Genomic DNA, 22182 nt, shown 5'->3' on the forward strand with positions numbered 1-22182 from the left:
AGTTTCTCGGTATATGCGTGTGTAATTTTGCGCATGGCTGCGGAGTCAGATCCACGCGATCACGTGGCCCTTTCGCTAAGTTCAGTACCTTCATCTTTATTGTAAGGCTTTGAATTTACGAAAAAAAAAAATCCGTCAGAATCACAAGGCCAGCACTGAAACAAAAAAAGCGGGGGTGATTCCTCTATAAGCAGACAAACGCGTGAACGTATTTTGTAACGGAATGCACATTGTGTAACAGTTAGAGATATTAAATATGTTTTATTATTTGTATATTCAGTTTAACTTTTTTGTTATCAGTGGAGAAATAGGTGTGAATTATATACTTTTACTTGCTCAGACAAAATGCATTTTAATTTTCTATAATTTATGATTCATTGTTCTAGACATACGGCTGCATTACGTTGGAAACGAAGACGGAAGACACCTGCCTTCCCTGTAGGCGCGTTTGGCGCTGCCGTGGATGTGGGCGATGCTGATCGTCCATTGGATCTCGGCTCTGGGGCAAACCCACTGGATTTCTGAATGGAGCCAGTTGAGGTCTGACAGATGAGCAGCGCTAGGGACAGAAACGCCGAGCTGCTGGTCAAGAGCTGTCGGCAAGTTCACAGGCGGGCGTAGGTCGGACATTTCGGGGAGTTCGCGCGCCTTAACCCTGCTCTTGGAGACCTTCTCAAGACGTATGTGCATGGCGATCAGATACAGCTAACGCTCTCTGGATACTATTTTTGTACATTTCAGCAAAAGAAGAAGCGTTTCAAAGGTCCAGCATTCAGAGCCAAAGGAAATGGATGCGTCAAAATATATTTTTATTTTAACTTTGAACTACTGCTTGTCCAATACCGTGAGTACTGACTTCCGTTTAGTATAGAACAAAACGTGACATTTTAATGAGCCGAAAAAAATCCTTAGTTTCCTGGCGTAAGGATTGCAGATGAAGAAACAAAGAAATATGTTGGATTAGCGCGTTTAGTAGGCTGCTGTAATGTACTGACACTGTTTTTCAAAAGAGTCTAAAATTACTCTAACTATTAAAGGCGGTTTAAAACGTCGCGGTGTGTATAGTCACAATACATATGTTTATATAAAATATTAATGAGAAACTTCTTATTTTACTTTTATTCGTTTACGCGCATAATCCGGTAGATTATATTAATGACCGGATATTTTGCAAGAATGTATTCATATTATATAATTAGCATAGTGTGCCGATGCTTTGAGTCATTTAGTCTATCGCTAATAATAAAAGTTGAATAATCACAGAAATAAGCCCTAAAAACATAGCAATCATCACATTTAAAGTATGAATGCCATTAGGGGGTAGCTGCGTGTATAGTACCCTACTGTTAGAAAGAAACCTAGACGCAAGATGGGCATTTAGTAAATGTAGGGTTAGTCCGAGGTGTGCCCTTTACAATGTTTGATGAAAGGGTTAGGAGACATGAGTCGTATATTAATGAACTGAAACAAACTTTTATAAAGCAATTGAGCACTGTAGAAAACATGCGAGTTTTCTTCCATATAGTTAACTAGGGTCGGTGTTATACCGAAAAAGGCATCCCTGCCGTAGAATGCATGCCTGTCTCGGGAGCGCGCACCGCTGAAAACAGCGAAACGAAAGCTCTTTTTTGTAATGCGTAAAGCCACACGCTGTACCCCACAGAAAAAGTATATCCCCTCACCAACTTCATCATTATATTTGCACTAACCCCATACACGTCTAACTAATACAATTTGGAGACAGGTCAGTGTCATCTGAGCTACATGGTGCAACACTATTTTAGCAATTAATTAAAACGAGACCCAGACATTTTAAAAAGATTAACAATTTTTTTTCGTGAAAAAACAGTGTTACTGTGCATCTGATACACACTTATAATGTAACAAGCTTTAAATTACCACGTCCATGTCTGCTGTTTTGAACTTTTGAATCGATATTAACAGGCACGTGACAGCCCATTAAGTAACAAAGCGTTTCCAGATCAGCGATCTATTTTATTTGTTTTGTGTTATATATCTGTATTTTAACAAAATACAACGTCATGTGATGTGTTACGTGCGTTTTATGAGTTTAAGTAAACAGGAACGATAATTTCTACGCATTACAAAAAAAGAGCTTTCGTTTCGCTGTTTTCAGTGGTGCGCGCTCCCGAGACAGGCATGCATTCTACGGCAGGGATGCCTTTTTCGGCATAACATCTGTCGCATCGTTGTCTGTGTTCGTACTGTCATCCTCACTAACGCGACACATGCGTTTTACCTAATTCTGTATCATTGTCTTTGGAAAGCTCACAAAACGTGTTAAATCTACAGTTTATAGAGCGGTTTCATATCAATCTACTTGGTAAACGGGCTGTGTATAAAGCAAAACTGATTGCAGGCACGACCACCTGCGTTCATACTGAAGCAAGTAGCAACAACGCGCATAACAGTGGCCATAGCTAAGACAACAGCGGAACCTGTTACAGCAAAATAAGCTATGGCCAAGTAAAGATGTAATTTTTGTGACATAAACGGGAATTCGCAGTTTCCACCACGGGAGCAGGCTGCCTGTGACACAGGCACGCATTCATAATAGGATGGCCTCATTGAACCTTATAAACCATTGACTATTTTAATGCAGATGTCTTCATCATTTCAGATTATTCCTGTTCTTAATTCCATAGAAAATTAAGAAATTAATAGAAAACACTGACTGGAATTGCCTTTGCTCGTAACATTTACCTGGTATCACAGTACCTTCAATGGGCAAATAATGGAAAATGATGTATACAAACAAAAAATGCATTACATTTTGTATAATAAAAATCTAGAGCCCCCGAAGGTACATAATTTCGTAAATGCGGTTTTTTGATCTGCATTTACACAATGGCAAAACCATTTCTGTATATAAATATTAACCCCTTTAATTTTTTTCTTGTCCTGCTAAAAGACGGGGCTTGTTTTTGATTTCCAAATAATGTTTCGGCTCCGCTAACGCTGCCAGAAAATTGCACGCAGATCAGCGCTTCCGGGGCAGAGTCGGCATTTGGCGGATTTTTATGTGTGCTGGTTGAGCTGGTCATTTGAATAACAGACGATCCAGTTTCTCTGTGCCAGCGCTTGCAGTTTAGAAGGCCCAGCAGGCTGAGTCCCATTCCCAAACAAGTGTCATATTGTGGCAATATTAACAAGTTTGCAAGATCCAGAGGGTTTCATATTTTCTACCCCGTTATCCAATCTAGGGTAATTCGTGTATCGACAAGGAATTACTTGCAGTTCAATAGTTTACCGTGACAGAAGTAAGTAAAATTCAAATGTAATTTAAGTTTAATATAACTGATTCCATATGGATGGAAGAACGGATGTATGTGTTTTTTTTTCATCCTGACTATGCAGTTCTTTTGTTACAGCAGCAAACATAAATAAGACAGCAGTACACATAGATTATTTTAGGAAAGGACGAATTTAAGATAAAATAAAATTAAACCAAATAGAAAACAGGATGTACACGTGAAATCAATCACATTAATCAGACAGATAGGTAAGGGCATTGGAATAATCCACTATAAGCAATAGTAATTGGGATAGAATTAAGTGTCAAAGGTAGTGCAAGTATGGACCATTAAATGAACAATATTGAGAGTAAAGCACGGCTGCTTAAGCCTGCTCCTGGAGGGCTACCACCCTGCAGAGCTTAGCTACAGCCCTAATGTAACACATCAGATAGAGATAATCAGGCCCTTCAGTGTCACCTCAGCATTAGAGCCGACTTAGCTTCAATATAGCGAGTCTAATACTGAGATGCTGCAGGGCCTCGTTTCCTATATCAGGTGTGTAAATTAGGGCTGTACCTGAGCTCTGCAGGGTGGTAGCTCTCCAGGAGCAGGAATGAGCAGACATGGTGTATAAGATCCATGGAAGAAACCCTGGGGAGAGTTTAGGAGGGCCTTCGCTTGACTTTTAAACAGAGACCGTACCCTGACAGAAATCATGGGAGACGCGCAGGAAATTCCGGCCGTTCTCCTCCCCGTCCCACGAGTGAGCTCACCCAGTCATGCTGTCAGGCAGACGTATGATTAAAATAACATTCTGACATCAGGCTGCGAAGCGCCAGCGATGAGAACGAAAAGCAGCAGGCAGATCAGGAAGTTGGGGGTGACGCTGAATGGATCGGCTTATTGGTGAAACAGTGATCTGTGTGTGAAACCTGGCAGCCCAGCAGCAGCAATATTAAGATGTTCCAGGTCATTTATAGACAGTGAATGTTTGTTTTTTTTTTCCCCCATGCTTCTGGAGCTGTGGAACATGCCGGTGAATTCCAAGACACGGCTCTGCAGATATGCCCGCTTGTCGCTCGTCTTGTGGCAAATGCCCCCTTCTTCTTTGACAGCGAAGCCCGCTGTGTGGTTCTGTTCAGTGACATCTGTGTTTTCATGCCACCTCTTGTGAGTAAATTTCATAGCCACTGCCTCGCGGTGAGATCCAGCTACTCGCATGGCATTATTTGTTGGGATGTTGTGTAGCTCAGTGGGTTGGGGACGTGTGCTAGATAGTGGGTTCAAAGCAGGCAGCTAGTTTAGTAATCGTGTGGCCGCCAAACTCTTGAGTGAGGCTCTGAACTCCGGGGGTGCTGGATGCAAACCGGGCCGGACTCGTGTCTGCAAGCTTTCCCCACTAGTTTGTTGCTATACGTTTTTGGATTTCAGGAGGAGTAAGAATTAGGGAAATGTGATACTAGTTTACCCTTTTGATTGTGTATTCTGCAGGCATGATTCATCAGACACTTAAAAGAGCAAAGTAATTTTGTAAAAAAAAATAATCAATGTATAAATAAATCAAGCTCCAATCAATTAACTTAAATGGGTATCATATGGATTACAGTAAGGGCTTGGATCGCTCCCAGAGACAGAGGACATTCACATTTCTTTGGACAAGTGTTGGCACTGCTTGTATAATATTTTATTGTTGGCTGATAGCTTGGGCTACATGATTCAGGATGAGTTGTATATATCGCTGTTTTGCATATTAAGCATGCTCTCCTATCCATCTGTCTTTAAGTTCCTCCTCAAGCTGTTGTCTTAAATTCAGAATTTGCTTCTGGCTCAATGCTTATGTGACAAAAATTTAATTTCACCGATGAGAATCTCCGCAAAGCTACCCTTTTGTCCAGCTGCCATTTTGAAGCCGAGTAAAAAATTGCCTTGTTTGGTAAGAAAAGTCTATAATGGTAAAGAAAAGGCAGAGGATGACATAATCCACATCGTCAGCGGAGGATAATGGCAGCACGCGGCTGTCCCGGTGCACGGCGGGCTCCAGGCTTGCGGTATTTCAGAGAGAATGCTGCAATTCCGTGAGTCATCAGCCTTTGAAGGCACACTTTCTATAGCTCTATCGAGTAGAGGCCCTGCCTGCTTGCGATTCTCCGCTCAAGGTCTTGCGTCTGGACCTTTGCGGCAGAGCTTTTAACGCCGGTGGACGCGTCACTGTGGCATCCTGGCGGAGCTTGTACGGCGTGCTGCCCCCGTCCCGCTACATCCGCAGCGCGTCCTCCATCTGTCGGCCGCTTCTCCCTCGTATTTATCTTGCTGGAAAACAGAGAGGCCCAGTGATCATATTAAAAAGTGGTTTTGAATAATGAAACATCAATTACTCTTGTTCTCTTTTTGGAACGTTAATGCGGAGCACTTTCATTGGGCACTTTCCAACCCACTGCTCTTTTTTTTTTCTTTTTTATCGGGCTTCCATTGATTTATTGGGCCAGATGATCTATGAAACTGGCTCTCAGAAGCTTGCTTTTTATCGTTTCTCTTGACTCGAGCCGCGCTGTGTGATTCTAAGGCAGTGAGAGGTGACAAATATCTAACTGTAGCCTGTATACGTGCAATTCTTGTAATATGCATTCAGTATTCAGATAATTTTATTTATCCCAGAAGGGCAATTCAGTTACACAACCACAACCACAAAAATAAAACTCAATACAGAACAACTATGTGCATGTTAGGATAATTATAAACAGACAAAATGAAGCACTGCATGAAATGTTTATATTGCAAATGTTATTTCAAGGATAATCTAATTAATGATATTAATCACTTATAGTAGGAATTACGAGGCTATAGTTAAACATTATGACTATGTTTCGATTCAGCTTAATCGCCGTATATCATGATTTGTTTTAGCTATAAGGTAAGAGGTAAGGTGATATGTTTTATGGAAAGCGCATATCATTTAAGGCGACCAGCTGAGGGCAGGAGATTGTTGCAGGTAGGTTGCAGGTCTTATCTATCATGTTCGCCCATTGTGTTACCTGACTGTGTCTCTTGATTGTCAGTTATCCTGCCTTGGTTGCCCTCATGTGTTGCACCTGTGTGTTACTCTTTACAGGTCAGGGCTTAGGCCCTGCTGGTAAGTGGAGCATTTGTGGTATTTGGTTGCTGGTGTTGTCCTTGCTGGCAGGAGTGTTCATGTCCTCCCTGTCCCCTCTTCTGTCTTAATCTACCTAGTGTGTTACTCAATAAACCACTAATACCCACATTTGCATCCTGGTCTCCCTGTGGCATATACATGGCAGAAAGATTTAAAAAATTAAAAAAATAAAATCAAGCCTTGAATCCTACTTTAGCTCTTTGGTGCAAAGCGATACATTCAGCTGAGACTGAACAGATTTAAGGCCATCTTTCCTTTTGGATGACTGTGAATCAGCGTTTCCCGATCTGGTCTTTGGGGACACGCAGACAGCCCACGTTTTTGCTTCCGGAAGCTGGAAGGGAGCAAAAATGTTGACTGTCTGGCTCAGAGGGACCAAAAACATGGACCAATTGTGAGTTCCCAAGGACCGGTGTGGGGAACACTGCATTAAACTAATGGCAGAATCTGAAGCTGGTTCTCTGTGAATCAAACGTTTTACCTAAATGTATACAGTTAAGCAGCACTTTCAAGAAGTGTAACTTTCACTGGGGGTCATCTGTGACCATGAGATTAGTACAAGGCATCGGGTCTTAAATGTCTCCACTACGTCTCCACACCTTGCCAACTGCTGTCATCCCACCTGTGTCACCTTGTCTTGAGCTCAGAGCTGCATGAATGACTTTCATTTCATGGAACTCCATGGAAACAGCCTTCGCTGTCAGCGTCAAAGCTGCCAACCGTCCATTGAAATAGTGTCCTTGCATTCACGTCTATTAAATTGTACCAAAATAATGATTCATTCTAAATCTCAGGAAATAACGGCAGCTGTTTGGTTGCCTTCAGAGATGTGCCCTATGGTCCTCGACTTCACCCCATGCTTTAATTTTCTCCGCCAGCGTCCTGTTTTTTTTTTTTTCCATTTCGGATGGCACAACGGGAAAACGTTCCTCTTCGGTTTTCAGCAATAGGCTGACGGATTGTTCGTGACGACTGCGATGACGACGTTCGATTTCACGCCCACTGTATCCGCACGGTCAGACGTCATGTGGTTGTTACGAGAATCTCTCAGCTATGAAGATATCAAAGCCTAACTCGTGTCTGTTTTCCGTATTTCAAAGTAGCGTGTGAAATTAACTTCAGACAGGGCTTTAACGTCCAAGTTTCCTATCTTCAGAATTTACAAAGATTAATTTAACGTAAGAGAGTCACACAGATATTGTGCATGATGACGTGCAACAGTCCGAATATTTCTAAATGACACGTCCGTCTATATTTGAGGATTAGAGATGTAGCAAAAATACTCAGTTACTCTTTACATTCAAACACTGATCATGGTGTTTGAAGGAAAACTTGTAAATCAAAACAATAAGAAATAACTCAATCATTTATAAAAGCCATAGCAAAGATTTTTGTTTTGTTTTTTAAATGTTACCTGCAAATCTCAAGTGTTTTTTTTACATAAATGCGTATGACCCTCTTTAATCTGAAGTACGTAGCATACTGATTTAAAAATGACAATTCCCCTTCGGAATACGTTTGCATGTCTCAGTTAAGCACTTGTTTTTTTTTGTCTCTGAATTCAGAGGGCTGGTCACTGCTTTCCGGAAACGTGCCTTGGACATGCGAGATTCCCCGTCACCATTCTGTTTTCTATTCTTTCACCTATTTGTGATCTCCTGGTTGTGCCGCGTAGCCTAAACCTATTATACTATTTCGAGGTAGCTAGAGAGGAGCTGTTATCATTGTGATGACTTTTGACTGTTACAATACTGTGCATGTAACACAAAGTATCCAGAAGTATTTTATTGGCAGGTTTCTTTAGCAGCGCACACAGTGTATTAATGTTTGCAGGTTAAGTAGCCTGTGCTGTTCCGCACTGATGGAAAAATGCGCGTATTCATTCTGAATTCATACATCTTTGCCTCAAGCGGAATTCTTGGCAGATATCTTATTTTGGATTTATTGCGATAATGAAAAAAGTTTTTGGACTGGTTATTTGGCAGCGAAACTTTTTAACAAAGGATTGAGATCGGTGCTTCTGAGCCGTTAGGCTCCTCAGTAAATCGGTCGGTAGGCTGCTGTCAGGATAGTGCACAGCGATATGGACGGCAGGCATATCTTTTACTGCTTTGTTACATTTCTTTCGTTACTGTCCAAGTAACAGCAATTCTTGTAAACCAGCTAGTGTCCTGTGGATTATTGTTTCAATTTTGTTTTCCTTACATAGCTATTGTTTACCTTAGTGTTAAAAATCTGTCTCTCTGTCTGTCTCCCAGTAAACCGTTTTCATTTCCTCTCCTTCACATTCCCCATTAATAAACACCAGTTTGGAGAAGATCATCTTGGCTTGTGGATTCTCTCTGGCTTCCTACACTAGTTTGATAAGCCCTGTGGTGTTTAAAACTTGTGTTTTGGTCCATTATCCCTCCTGCCCCCTTAAATGCAGTGTTCCACACTACCCGATGTAACCTGAAGCCGTTTTTGCACCTTTGCACGCTCCTGCATCCTTGAGACAAACGGGACATTTCGTGATCCTTTTTGCATTAGATCTCCCGCACTGACCGAAGGACGTCGTCACAAGGCCCATGTGGCAAAGATGCGAAATCTGACTCATTCCCAAAAAATTAGCAGAAGTCCTTCTGAACAGCTACTCGCAGGAGCCTGTGTTTGGAATTCTTCTGTGCCCAGACGTGGGTGATTTGCAATCAGCCAATAGGTGACCACATATGCGGGTAACAGGAACTCTCTCCAGGCATCCCGATTAGCCACGAGCACATTGAACCACTTCAGCAGCCAGATGAGCTGCTATATATCTACTGATCTCCTGGTGATGGGCTTTTTCATTCCAAGGATAATAAGGCTTTGCCAGATGGATAACTGAACACTGCAGAGATATTTCTGTGTTTATATAAACTCAGAACTCAAATGGTAACCATTACAGGCGTGCTCTGTGGGGGCCGAACACAACACACGGCACCTTTTTAATGACCGGCCACTCTGACGATTTGCGAACAGCTCAAGGCTTCACACTGGGCTTGTTTTCATCTTAAACATTTTTTCATTGTCAGTTTGAACTTGTGACCCTTCTTTACGTTTTGTATTGAAATACCTTATGCATTTGAACCCTCTAACACGCAATTAGGCTGCAGTAAACCTATTAGGGGGAGGGTAACACTACCCCCCCCCCCCCGGCTAGGATTAGAATCAAATAACCAGTCAAAGTAAATGGTGTTTGGAGGTGGAAGGAACAGCCTTTATAATGCAGGATCAGACATGTCGGAGAGCACTAAAATGTTAGAAGATTCTAAAGGCTCCCAAGGCGGTGCTGAAGCCGAAATGCTCACTTCTTGTTCTTGGTTAAGGATTTTATTTCCTGCTTCATGGACATGAGGCCCTTTATCCTCTGTCGTCGCCGAGTTTGTCCTGCTCTTCCACAGCCCTCTGGCTTCGCTTTTATCCTGGGGACATTGCGTGGGTGGCTGTGAAGTTGCGCGTCGGCGCGGTTTTTGACGCACATGGTTCGACCTGCCGCGGTTCGTCGTTCTGGTTTACGTGCATCAGGCGGTGAAACGCAAACGACGACAAAAGCAGCACCGAAAGGCTTTGAGTAAATTAAATATTGGCATGTCTGTGATAGCATGTGTGGCTTCACACCCCCAGGGTTGTTCTCCCTGTGTGCTCAGATTTTTATTCCCAAAACTGAAGGGTGAGCATTTAGGCCAGTTGGCGTCTCTGAATTGCTTGTGCGTTTGTGTGACTGTGTGTAAGAGTGCGTGCGTGCATGTGCCATGTGGTGGGCTGGTGTCCCCGACTTCTGTGTGAGTCTGTATCGAATAGATTATTATTATATAATGGGTGGATGGAAATATTGGCAAATCCTTTTCTTTAATATTATTTATTTTTTTCTAAATGCATGAGTTTTACTGTGACAGTTGAAATCCGAAGTTGTCCTTTTCCATTAATCCAATGGAATATGGATGTTTTGTATTCAAATTCCTTTACTGTAAAGAATGGTATATGAGGTAAACAAAAGTAATTGAAATTTCATTAAAAAGGCACAATTAACCCTTGTTTTTTTTAATATATATATATATATATATATATATATATATATATATATATATATATATATATATATATATATCATATACTATGAAAATAATTATATATGGATGAACAAATTAGAAATCCATCTGCTTTTTTTTTCATCAAAACAACCGCAGGGTCACGGTGCAAAAGAAATTATGAATAACAAATTGTTTTAATTATTTTTTTTAACAGGTGCAGTCTCTGCAGATGTGTGACGTCGTGATTGAAATCGAAAAAGAGAGAAACCGGTGCCAGGAAGATTCAGAGTCGGAGAACGTCACCTTAGGTACACGTCGCTTGCCGAGGTTTCTTGCTGTCTACTGGCCTTCTACATATCAAGGTTCATGCCCTTCTAATGAGGACGAGCTCAGCTCAGAGTGTCTGCAGAAGATGATCTAGAAAATGATGGACGGGAATGTGAAAATGTCCCATCTGTCTCTGGGTTACCTGACAAAGGGAGAGACGTCTACCTTGAAGCGCTATGTTTCCTCTCGCTCACACACGCTTGGCACCAAGCCTACCATGAGATTTAACGGCAGACGTGAAGTAAACAGGGCTGAGGATGAAACTACTTGGGATCAATCTGTCCAAAATCCATGTAACTCTAGACGCACATTTGGCTATATTTAGCTTATTTACTGAGCAGCGGATCTCCTTTTCTAATAATTGTTCCCAGCTGATAGCACTTTGCGTCGTTGCTGCTTGATACTCCGTTATATCAGCCATAGTGCAGGTAGGATTAAATATGTATGGCGACAGGCTTTAAATCAACTGCAGCTTTCAGCCTAGTCTCTAAGCTCGTAAATTCACAATAGGGAGGGCTTACTCTCCGTGGCCACTGGGAGCTGTAGGCTATGCAAAACCTCAGGGTTCATATTGTGATGAATATTAAACCTGCAGTTGCTCGTTTGGCATGCTGTCGAGGCAACCCTGAGATGGATATGGGGGTTGGAAGACGGGAAGATGAATGGATGGATGGATGGATGGCAGCACAAACGCACACAATGAGAGGCACTAATAAAAATTAACCCGGCACCACATGTTCGTCTGCTGAATTTAACCCACATCTCATTCCATTTGTTCCTTTCAACCCTCTGCTTTTAATGGACTATAAACACATACAGCATAAGGAACAAACAAACGGGCGCCTTTCTGCATTCAAACAGGAGGCACGACTTCAGGCACGTCGTTTGTTATCGCAAATCAGATGATCTCGCTGACAAATGGGAACCAGAAATTCATGCTCATTAATTTGACTGATAAACCTTGTGCTTATCTCTATAAAAATGCTGTATAATTAAAGAGCCTCTGTTCTCTTTGGGCCTGCAGATTAACTCTTTGGAGATGCTCTGGAATTCAGTGCTTTTTACTGGCATTGTGGCTATAAATAAATGAAACGAAACCTTTTCTGAAATACAAATTACCCTTTGATGTAATACTTCGGCTGGTCCTATTAATGGAATCGGCAGGTTATGCATTCAGACGCCGGAAACATTTTCATTTTAAGGGCAAGGAGCGATTGCATTGAATAAGTCTCCAAAGGAAACACAAGCATGTGACGCTGTGGAAATGATCAGGTAGCATTAATCCTCATAATGTTCCTTAAGAGGCATTTTATTTACCCAAGTTTTTAGGTCCACTTCAGACAGACAGCAGCAGGTGAAGGTCCGTCTACAGGTGCATTTCATTAAACTTCTAAAACCAATTGCACATCTTCTTGAACTTATACATTCATGAGCCGATTTCCACAGATTCTGTATTATTTGATTTTTTAATTCTCTGTTTGTTTAGGTTTGGCATAGAAGGAAGTCCCAATTGCCGAACACAAATGAAATTGATTATTTTAAAATATATACACCAAGAAAATCTCTTAAAAACCATATAGATATCCCCCCCCCCCACACACACTGAGCTTTTATAGGTGTTAATATAAGGGTAAATTAAATATTACCATGCAATAAAAAGCTTAGCCCCACTAGGAATAAATAAGTAATAATATACTTATAATGTGTGCACCAGTTGGAATAGAGAGATAAAAAAATGGATACTTCATTCCTGAATTCAGCTCCTCATATACATATCATACTGTACACTTTTAAAATGCCAAGAAGTCCAATATATTAGAGAATCTCTTTATTTTTCAACTTCAAAACTGACTGCAGTGAAAACATTAATTAAAAACATCTTGCACTGAAAATGAAAGAATGATGTTTTAACCTTCGAGTAATTCGTGCGACAAAATGAGGCTAAAAACGCGTGTCGACGGACTTGTAAAGTACGGACGCGTTGCCAATTTCCCGACGATTACATTTTTAAAGACCATGTTTTCTTTGGCCACTTGAAGTCCACCTGGCCAGCGAGAAGTGTTCTCGGTCTCCCCACTCCCCACCCGGAGTGTTTACGCACTGGGTCGGAGAGTATCGCCTGAACTGGAAGATTTTAGTCTTTTCTGATTACAGCCAATTGCAACTCGTCTTGGAAGAGCAAAGAAGTAGTTACGGGGTAAATATTTGATGCAAGAAATCTTCTTGTTTAGTTCGCAAAAAGCTTTACTTGATTTTAGCAGTGTTTTACCTTCCAGCGTTAATGATTAAGCACACACCCCCTCTCCCGTTTTAACTGACCTTCCTGATGCTGTTTATTAAATCCGCCAGCGGCGACCTGTTTTGTATATCGGCCTCTTATCAAGCCCTTGTGCCAGTTTGATCTGGGTTTGGCTGGGTTGCAATAACGGGGCTGACATAGGAATTTCTGAACACATGTTATATCAGAATCTTTCCGTAAAGGTTATTTTATAAGCTAGTTTGAAATCAACTAAAATTGACATCTCCATTATGAGGAATTATTTTAATTTATAGAAAAATGTGTAAATAATACAGAGATTTGGGTAAGATGTGTCATGACGTATACTGCAAATAAATTATATTTGCATTATTGTATTTACCTGCCTTACAGTATCCCTACAGCATAAACAAATTATGATTAAGCGGGATGGTGATATTTAACAAAGGGAACAGTATTGTACACAATACCTCAGTTCATAAAATCACTGGTGTAACACATGCAGCACTTTCTACATCATATTTCTGTACAGGTCTCACTAAACAACAGTAATGTCGTGCATGTTAATACGTATTAAAATGGATGGGAACATTTAAAATGGAAGATCCATAAATGTTACATTTAAAATGAAATATCTATACATTCGGACTGTAAACATGATGTTTCATACTGATCTTTTTCAATAACAAGAAAAGTCAGAATTTGAGTACAAAATGAATATTTTAGTTCCAATACTGGAACTGAATGAAACAGATTTTTGGGCCTGTGGTTAAAGAACAGGACCTATGAATAACAGGCGTGCAGGGCAGACCCCCCAAGGGACCTCATGCTCATGACTATTGGCTTCCGAAAAACTACTACCACCCAAAAGTATGAATCCTCAGCCCCCGCCATCATCTTGTGAAGGTGGAATAAATTTCTCAAAAGAAGTTTCAACTTAGGAAACTGTTTAGAGAGACATTACAGAATGTGCAGACTCAGTTGTCCCCAGTAAAGTGGATCAGTGGGTTACGCCGCTGTGCTTATGAGCAAAAGGTCACTGGCTCAGACTCTCTGGTTGGCAGAGTGATCTCACTGTTGGGCCCTTCAGAATATCCCTTAACCCCAGTGGCTCTACTTTGTTGACTCTACTTTCTCAATAAAAATACACTATATTGCCAAAAGTATTGGGACACTTGCTTTTACACACACATGAACTTTAATGACATCCCATTCTTAATATATAGGCTTTAATATGGAGTTGACCCATCCTTTGCAGCTATAACAGCTTCAGGTCTTCTAAGAAGGCTGTCCACATGGTTTAGGAGTGTGTTTATGGGAATTTTTGACCATTCTTCCATCTTCCATTTTTGCTTTTGTGAGCATTTGTCAGGTCAGGCACTGATGTTGGATGAGAAGGCCTGGCTCACAGTCTCCGCTCTAATTCATCCCAAAGGTGTTCTGTCGGGTTGAGGTCAGGGCTCTGTGCAGGCCAGGCAAGTTGCTCCACACCAGACTTGCTCATCCATGTCCTTATGGACCTTGCTTTGTGCATTGGTGCGCAGTCATGTTGGAACAGGAAGGGGCCGTCCCCAAACTGTTCCCACAAAGTTGGGAGCATGAAGTTGTCTGAAATGGCTTTGAATGCTGCAGCATTAAGAGTTGCTTTCACTGGAACTAAGGGGCCAAGCCCAACCCCTGAAACACAACCCTACACCACAATCCCCCCTCCACCAAACTTTACACTTGGCACAATGCAGTCAGGCAAGTACCGTTCTCCTGGCAACTGCCAAACCCAGACTCGTCCATCGGACTGCCAGACAGAGGAGCGTGATTCGTCACTCCAGAGAACAGTGGCGGCGTGCTTTACATCACTGCGTCTGTGACGTAAGGCTTGTATGCAGCCGCTCGGCCATGGAAACCCATTCCATGAAGTTCTCTACGCACTGTTCCTGAGCTGATCTGAAGGCCACACAAAGTCTGGAGGTCTGTAGCTACTGACTCTGCAGACAGTTGGCGACTTCTGCACGCTGTGCGCCTCAGCATGCGTTGTCCCCGCTCTGTGATCTTACATGGTCGACCACGTCGTGGCCGAGTTGCTGTTTTTCTCCAATTGCTTCCGGTTTGCTATAATACCATTACCAGTTGACCGTGGACTATTTAGTAAAAAGTAAATTTCACGAATGGGCTCCTTGTACTAGGATAAAGGACAGGTAGCATCCAATCACAGTGCCACGCTTGACGTCACTGAGCTCCTGAATTCCATGATTTGGAGGAGTGTCGGAATCCTTTTGGCAATATCATGTGTGTGTGTATGTATATATATATGTGACCCTCCAGCACAAAACCGTACGGAAGTCGCATGAGGATTTTTTGTGCTCTTCCATTTGATACCATAATCCTAATTTCAAATTTTTGACCCAAGTGTACAGTTTTGTGCTGGAGGGTCACAATTATGAGGGAAGGTAACCCCCGAGTTCAGCGACATGTGCTGTCTAACACAGTCGGGGGGGGGGGGACACGCGGCCCGTGCTGCGCAGAGGGTGGGCGGGGGCGCGCCTCAGGAAAGCGCTCCGGGCGCGAGCCGCACGTTCCCCGTCCGCTGATTGTCGATGGTCGTCGCGCGAGGAACCGTGGAGGCAGCTTCTAGCGCTCGCACCGCTTTAACGTCCCTGTTACCCGCGTGCTCTGCTTGAGAGCAAAAGGAACTAAGCTCTTTGTGATATTGTGACCCTCCAGCACAGAACTGTACACTTGGGTCAAAAATGAGAAATTAGGATTATGGTATCAAATGGAAGAGCACAAAAAGTCCTCAAAAAATACGGCCATGCGACTTCTGTACGGTTTTGTGCTGGAGGGTCACATATATATATTGTAGATGAATACACTATAGTCTGGTTTACTGTTGTGGTAGAAGATTGAAAGTGACTCAGACTCAGCGTTGTTATAGTCTTTCTGTGAGTATTGATGAAAAAAATCACACAATCAAAGCTCAATCCTTACATTCCCCACACACCCACTGATGTTCCATAATGACAATGATGAAGAAGGTGACGGCCTCTGACATGTTTGGTTTCAGTGTTCAAAACGGCTTTGCAAAGTCCTCGACCTTCCCTTCTGGATTCCTGGATCGCACCTTGTAGATTTGTCCACTAAACCTAGTGTGCACCCAAACACATCCTAGCACGCTTAGGATGTTACGTAGGAGCAACAGCTTCAAATAACCCCCACGAGCATTCCAAATGCGTCATTCTGCCAACCTGCCCTCCCCCAACAACAACTATTTACACTGCTGCTAATACTCATCCACGTGTCTGCTGCTAATACTCATCCACGTGTCTGCTGCTAATACTCATCCACGTGTCTGCTGCTAATACTCATCCACATGTCTGCTGCTAATACTCATCCACATGCCTGCTGCTAATACTCATCCACATGCCTGCTGCTAATACTCATCCACATGCCTGCTGCTAATACTCATCCACATGCCTGCTGCTAATACTCATACACATGTCTGCTGCTAATACTCATCCACATGTCTGCTGCTAATACTCATCCACATGCCTGCTGCTAATACTCATCCACATGCCTGCTGCTAATACTCATCCACATGCCTGCTGCTAATACTCATCCACATGCCTGCTGCTAATACTCATCCACATGACTGCTGCTAATACTCATCCACATGACTGCTGCTAATTAAAAAAAACTGCACTCTTTAATGCTGCTACAAGAATATGTGATTGGTCATTGCACTTTGTCTCATTCAGCCTTGTACCCTAAATTTGTACTGCATATGTTATTATTTTCCATCTATGACAAGTTGGCGCACCACCCTGGGTTACTCCCTGCTTTGCACCCGTAGTTTCTGGGACGGGCTCTGGACTCCTATGACTCTACACAAGACAAGTGGATATAGAACATGGATGGATGGACTGTTTAACATTTTCTTATTTTTTCTCATTTTTTTTATAAAACGTAGCATTGGTGGGAAGTATACAGAGTTTGGTTGTAAATGTACAACGACAATAAAGGTATTCTAATTCAGATCTTTTTTTGTGCCAACAGGCTGCAAGGGCATGTGGGACGTCGTCACCTGCTGGCCCCCTGCCCTCGTTGGGGAGGTGGTTACCATTCCCTGTCCGGATTACTTCAGCTACTTCAATGACGAGCATAAGGGTAAAACAGCTCTTGCTTCACACATCAAGCCCCTACGTGTAATAACAGTTACACGGCCTAATTCATTTTTATACTGTGCCTTTCCCAGCGCGGTCGGCCAAAACCGCTAAACATTCAGTGACAGTTTAGGGTAGCAGTCGTGTAAATGTACTGAGAGTCAAAGCCAGAAGACAATAGAGGACATGAAAAAAAATAAACTTCTGTGGGTCCAAGGTCGGATGACTACAGACCCCCCCCCCCCCCCCCCCCCCCCCGCTGCCCAGCAATACACAGACCACAAAACTCCTTGTACTTGGATAAAGGACTAGGCATGATTCCAGAACCATTTGGGTTTAATGGTCTATACAATAACTGTGCAAAATGATACAGTGTCGAAGAGGATGGCGATGGTCTCACTTTCTATTAATATAAGAAAATGGTGGTGTTATACTGGAGATTTGCAATAGGAAAATGGAATAAGCTTTACTAGTGCTTCTCTGGGGCAGTACAGTAGTTGCTCTGTTGCCTCACACTTCTGGGATCAGGGTTTTAGTCACCAAATGTTCTCCTGCATGTTCTCCCCATCTCGTTGAGGGTACTCCGGTCCAAAATGCTGAGGTGAATTGGAGTTACCGAATTGTATGTGTGTGTGAAATTGGTTAATAAGAATTACCAAATTCGGCATGTGTGTGTGACTGATGTGCGAGTGCCTACGATGGGTCGACACCCCCCCAGAGTCGTCCCCCTGCCTTGTGCCCATAATGTGACCCTGAATAGGACATGATTTACTGGTGCATGAAGGGTGGTGATGTGAGGGTTAAGCAGCCATATACCTTACGATCTGTTATTATTGTGTAATACGAGGAAACACTACAGAGAATAACCACAGAGCAGGACATGTAAACATAGTCTGCCTCTGCGGCCGAACAGCGTCCAGACAGATATCATCCATCTTTTAATCTCCAGTCATTGTTTTAGTTACACATTTATAGGATTGGCAATTTATCATTTATTTTTTAAGATATATTACTCTGCGGAGAATAGTTTTGATTGTGGCGCAAAGGTATTGCCAAAAATTTAATGCCGAAGAGAGTCAGGATAATTCGTGCTTTAGTCAGTATCTTATCACTTTCCACATAGTAAGCCAAACGCTCCATTTAGCAAATTGAAGCGGCATATTTTAAAGATGAAGCAGGCAGATGAAGCCATTCAATATAGTAGCGCAAATAGTTCTAAATTTTGTTTCATTTTCACAACTGCGTTGCTGGTTTACACACATATAATATTTTTTGTTGCGGTTATGCATTTGTAAAATTTGAAATTGAAAATATTTATAAGAATCACATAGGGAACAAGCTGTGAAGTATGAACCGTTTCTCATGAGGTAAATCGGCATAAGCATAAATGTGTGAGTATAGCCCCCCAGCCTATAAATGTAGGCCCAACGTGAGACAAGCAAATTACTATTGTAATGAAATTAGACTAGCCTGATGCAAGGTGTCTTTTGCCGCTCGCTGGACGCCCACAGGGATGTGTAAATGAGAGCAGGTCATATTTATTTGCATTGCACATCTATTCGATTTAGCATTTTTTTCTTCCTTCATGGGACCTGTATTGTCAGTGAACGGGAGTTTCGGTGCTTATTATTACAGGTCTGTGTTCCAGAACAAGAGAATGATTTTGCTTTGATTACAGGAAATTGCTGTTTTGTGCAGATAGCGAATATATTTGCGCATTGGAATCAAGCAGCATCTGTTTTCTCTCACTGGACTGCAGCACTGGGAAATTTTAATGCATTTAACACAATTTTAACTCGCATTTTACTCTTCCCTTGTTTATGGGAAATAAACAGCAAAACAATAACAATAAGAACAATAGCAAACAACAACAATAATGCTACTACTACAACTAATAATAATAATGATTAATAAATATATACATGTGTATGTATATAAATGCCAGGTATACCAATTAAACTAAAATAGGCCCAGGTTAATGACCCAGCATGGGGTGTTTTTACCAGAGCATCTGTACCTTGTTCCAAGGCTACCCCTTTAGAACAGGGAGATTAATTAACAGGGTAATGATTAATGGCTGTGATGTCAAGGGCAGGTCATCGACCCAGGGGCGTGACTGATGGAGGGACCCGGCCCTTATTTTCTTGTTGATTATGGCCTGCCTGCCATGTACCCTGGTGTTTCTACGCTACTTATCGATGTTTGTCGTTTATTTTATGCACGTGCTTCAGAAACTGGCTCACGGGGGGGATGTAAATGAACAACAAAAGGGATACGCACAGCCAAAAGCCTTCAAGGACTAATTGTAAATTATAGCCGCCTGCTTTCATGCACATTGGTTTATATACGGCGCCAGTGCTAAGTACAAATAAAAGCTGTGTTTTCACACAACCGTAGTGGGCAACCATTGCCGTGTCTGCCCGTTTCTGTAATTAGTCCATGCTGGGAATTAATTATTGATGGCAGTGTTAGCTGGACAGCAGAGTTCATTAAAAGCACTGCAAACTGGCTGTGAAAAAATGGAATGAATCACTGTTCAAGTAAGGTTAGAAAGACGGGGAATGCGTGCCTTCTCAGGCGTACGTCAGCATAACCTGGCCGAATTCAAGCGGAGCTGATATGTAGGAATACGGAACATCGACTAAAGGCTAACACGACACCCAGAGCGCGTACTATCGAGGTTGGCTTTGCCGTGGATTGGCGTTACTAACCTCTTTTGCTTTAATTGCCGATTTGTATAAGATTAGTGTGAAAAACAAAATCTTACCTCGCGAATACATCTGAATGCAGCCACCTTCAGGTAGCACGGCATACTGTTATTTACATTTGCGTAACGATATGGCACCACCGCTCAGTTTTACTGCCAGCAGACTATTCTGTATAATTAAGTTTACAGCTTACGGTGTTTGTTTCTCTGTCGCTACCAAAACTGCACTCATTTTATTTATTTATGGGCTATAGCCTGAGTGTTATTTAGATCTTTTTTAGTTTAGTTTTTTTTTTTTAATGAAAATGCACGCAGGCCTATTTGAATAATACAATTAGTTGTGGAGAAGCTAATAGGCACAGTGCTGTAAGTGAATAGAGATAAAGACGTTTCAGTGAGTTTCAGTCATGGAGTTCCTTTGATCTGATATATTAAATAATTGTGGCGGGCAAACATGCACAGGCAAGCTCGCCATCTCTGTGACTTTTATCTAATAAATGTTACACGATTATCGGTCAATATTTCAAATGAGCTGTGAGAATCACATGAAGGCGACCCTAAATCATAAGGTTAATTTGCAACAAAAATATTTAAACATTTACCGTCTTCATGTGACTTGTACCTTATTAACCCTCATGAAAGTTTCCAGTTGCAACAGCAATCCGGAATTTGAGCTGGTTTGCCTTTGAAATGACTGTCACTTATTTTTATTATACTGTTTCTTGGAATAATGACATTTCGGTGGGAAAAAAAATAGCCAGAACTTGCTTAAGTTTTTTCAGTGGTCTGCTTTGCGTTCTTCTGATTTTCTAGATTAATCTGAGTTTAGAAAACTTCTCCCCATTCTACTTCCGCGTTGTTGCAGATGTGCGTGGATACGAAGAAACTGGAACAGAAATATGCCACAGTATCGATGTCCTCGTGTCGTGACCCTGTAATTTAAAATGTCAATAAAAATGGCAGCCAGTTACATTCACGCTTGTATTATCGATTCGGGGGGGAAAAAAAAACTGGAGGTTATTTTCTGTGATATTAAACATCTTGAAAACGTTGTTTTGATTGCTTTATGGCTGACACGTCATTCTCCTGCTAAGAAGTGGGATTAAGGAGTATGGAGTGAAGAGCCAGAATGAGACATTTGCCATGAGGTAAACAACAGAAAATGTCTGATGTTTCCCAGATGTCTGCTTTTTTTGTGGCTTTGGGCTTTTATGTGGGATAAATCTCCAGTTCAATATATTTTACTGGCAGAGTTATGGGAGATCTTGTTGATTGTTTTATTTTTTTTGTTATTTTGTTTTATCTCTTTTTTTGAGCGGGGAGGTCATAATCAAGAAAGAGAGAGACAGAAGAGGAAGACAAATGTGAAATGTGATGTGTAAATGAATATTTAAGGACTAAACAAATAGCTTTTTTGTTTTGCTGTATTTGTGACACTTTTGATTTTCTGACAGAGCTCTGACAGTTGCGATTACCCAGATTTTAAAAATGACTATGTGAAGATGCGTAATCGCAGTATCACCTCTTCCCGTGTCCCAGGATAATTGTATAATACCGGACACAGACTAAGCACCGTCTGCCATTTTCTGCCCATTTATAATGTCCCGCTGGATTACGGGTCATCAGAAAGAGACACTGTTTCAGGAACGTCGCCTTAGAATATTTATTCTGTTTTACTGTCCGTATGAAGCCCAAAGAGTTAAAATCGAGTTTATTTGCGGCTGCGATGCTCCCTTTGCGCACAATCGTGTGCCTGGTCATAACTGTGACATGAAATCTTTAGAAAGCTGCAAGCAGGCCAGTAAATGGTTGCAAAGTACCGTTTTCTGTGACACATTCCCCTGTGGCGTGACCTGCACGTGACCCGGATAGTGCATCTTCTAAGCTGATAAATCCACAGGCCTTTTAGTGGAAGCGGCTAAGAGTCGTCACATCGTAAATAATACAGGGACTGAGCCACCAGGAGTCCCAGCACATGGATGTTAAGGCTAGATGGGGGCTTTTAATTCATTGTTTTGTCTCCCTCCCTAATTTGATTTTAGATTTTCTTGCTGTTTAGTATCTGGAAATGCTTCAGGTGCCTGCTGGAAAAAATTTGAACAATAGCTGGTGTTCAGCTAGCATTTTGATGATTCGTCATTTTGAGAAATACTGGAAATGCTGAGAGGAAGACTGCTGTCCAGGTGGATACTTGTCCCCTCCCCCATGCCCCCCGAGCGATGTAGACAGACTGTTTTAGATTGGGACATAAACTATATTCTGCATTTAATGTCCCAATAT

General features: G+C 41.9%; 1 protein-coding gene across 2 annotated transcripts in view; it reads left to right on the top strand.

Moving 5' to 3' along the window:
• The first annotated feature begins 442 nt into the window (after window positions 1–442).
• The window catches only part of LOC125739822 (vasoactive intestinal polypeptide receptor-like), a 54874-nt gene continuing 33134 nt past the window's right edge, over window positions 443–22182 (top strand). Inside the window, exons 1-3 of one of the 2 annotated variants that reach the window (XM_049010285.1) lie at window positions 443–680; window positions 10672–10765; window positions 17089–17199. In XM_049010285.1, the coding sequence (XP_048866242.1) occupies window positions 10687–10765; window positions 17089–17199 (190 nt within the window). In that variant the 5' untranslated portion in view covers window positions 443–680; window positions 10672–10686. Of the gene's footprint in view, window positions 845–10671; window positions 10766–17088; window positions 17200–22182 lie in introns of both variants that reach the window. The other variant, XM_049010283.1, reaches the window with a different exon arrangement.

Source organism: Brienomyrus brachyistius, chromosome 4, assembly GCF_023856365.1.
Source record: "Brienomyrus brachyistius isolate T26 chromosome 4, BBRACH_0.4, whole genome shotgun sequence".
Lineage (NCBI taxonomy): Eukaryota > Metazoa > Chordata > Actinopteri > Osteoglossiformes > Mormyridae > Brienomyrus > Brienomyrus brachyistius.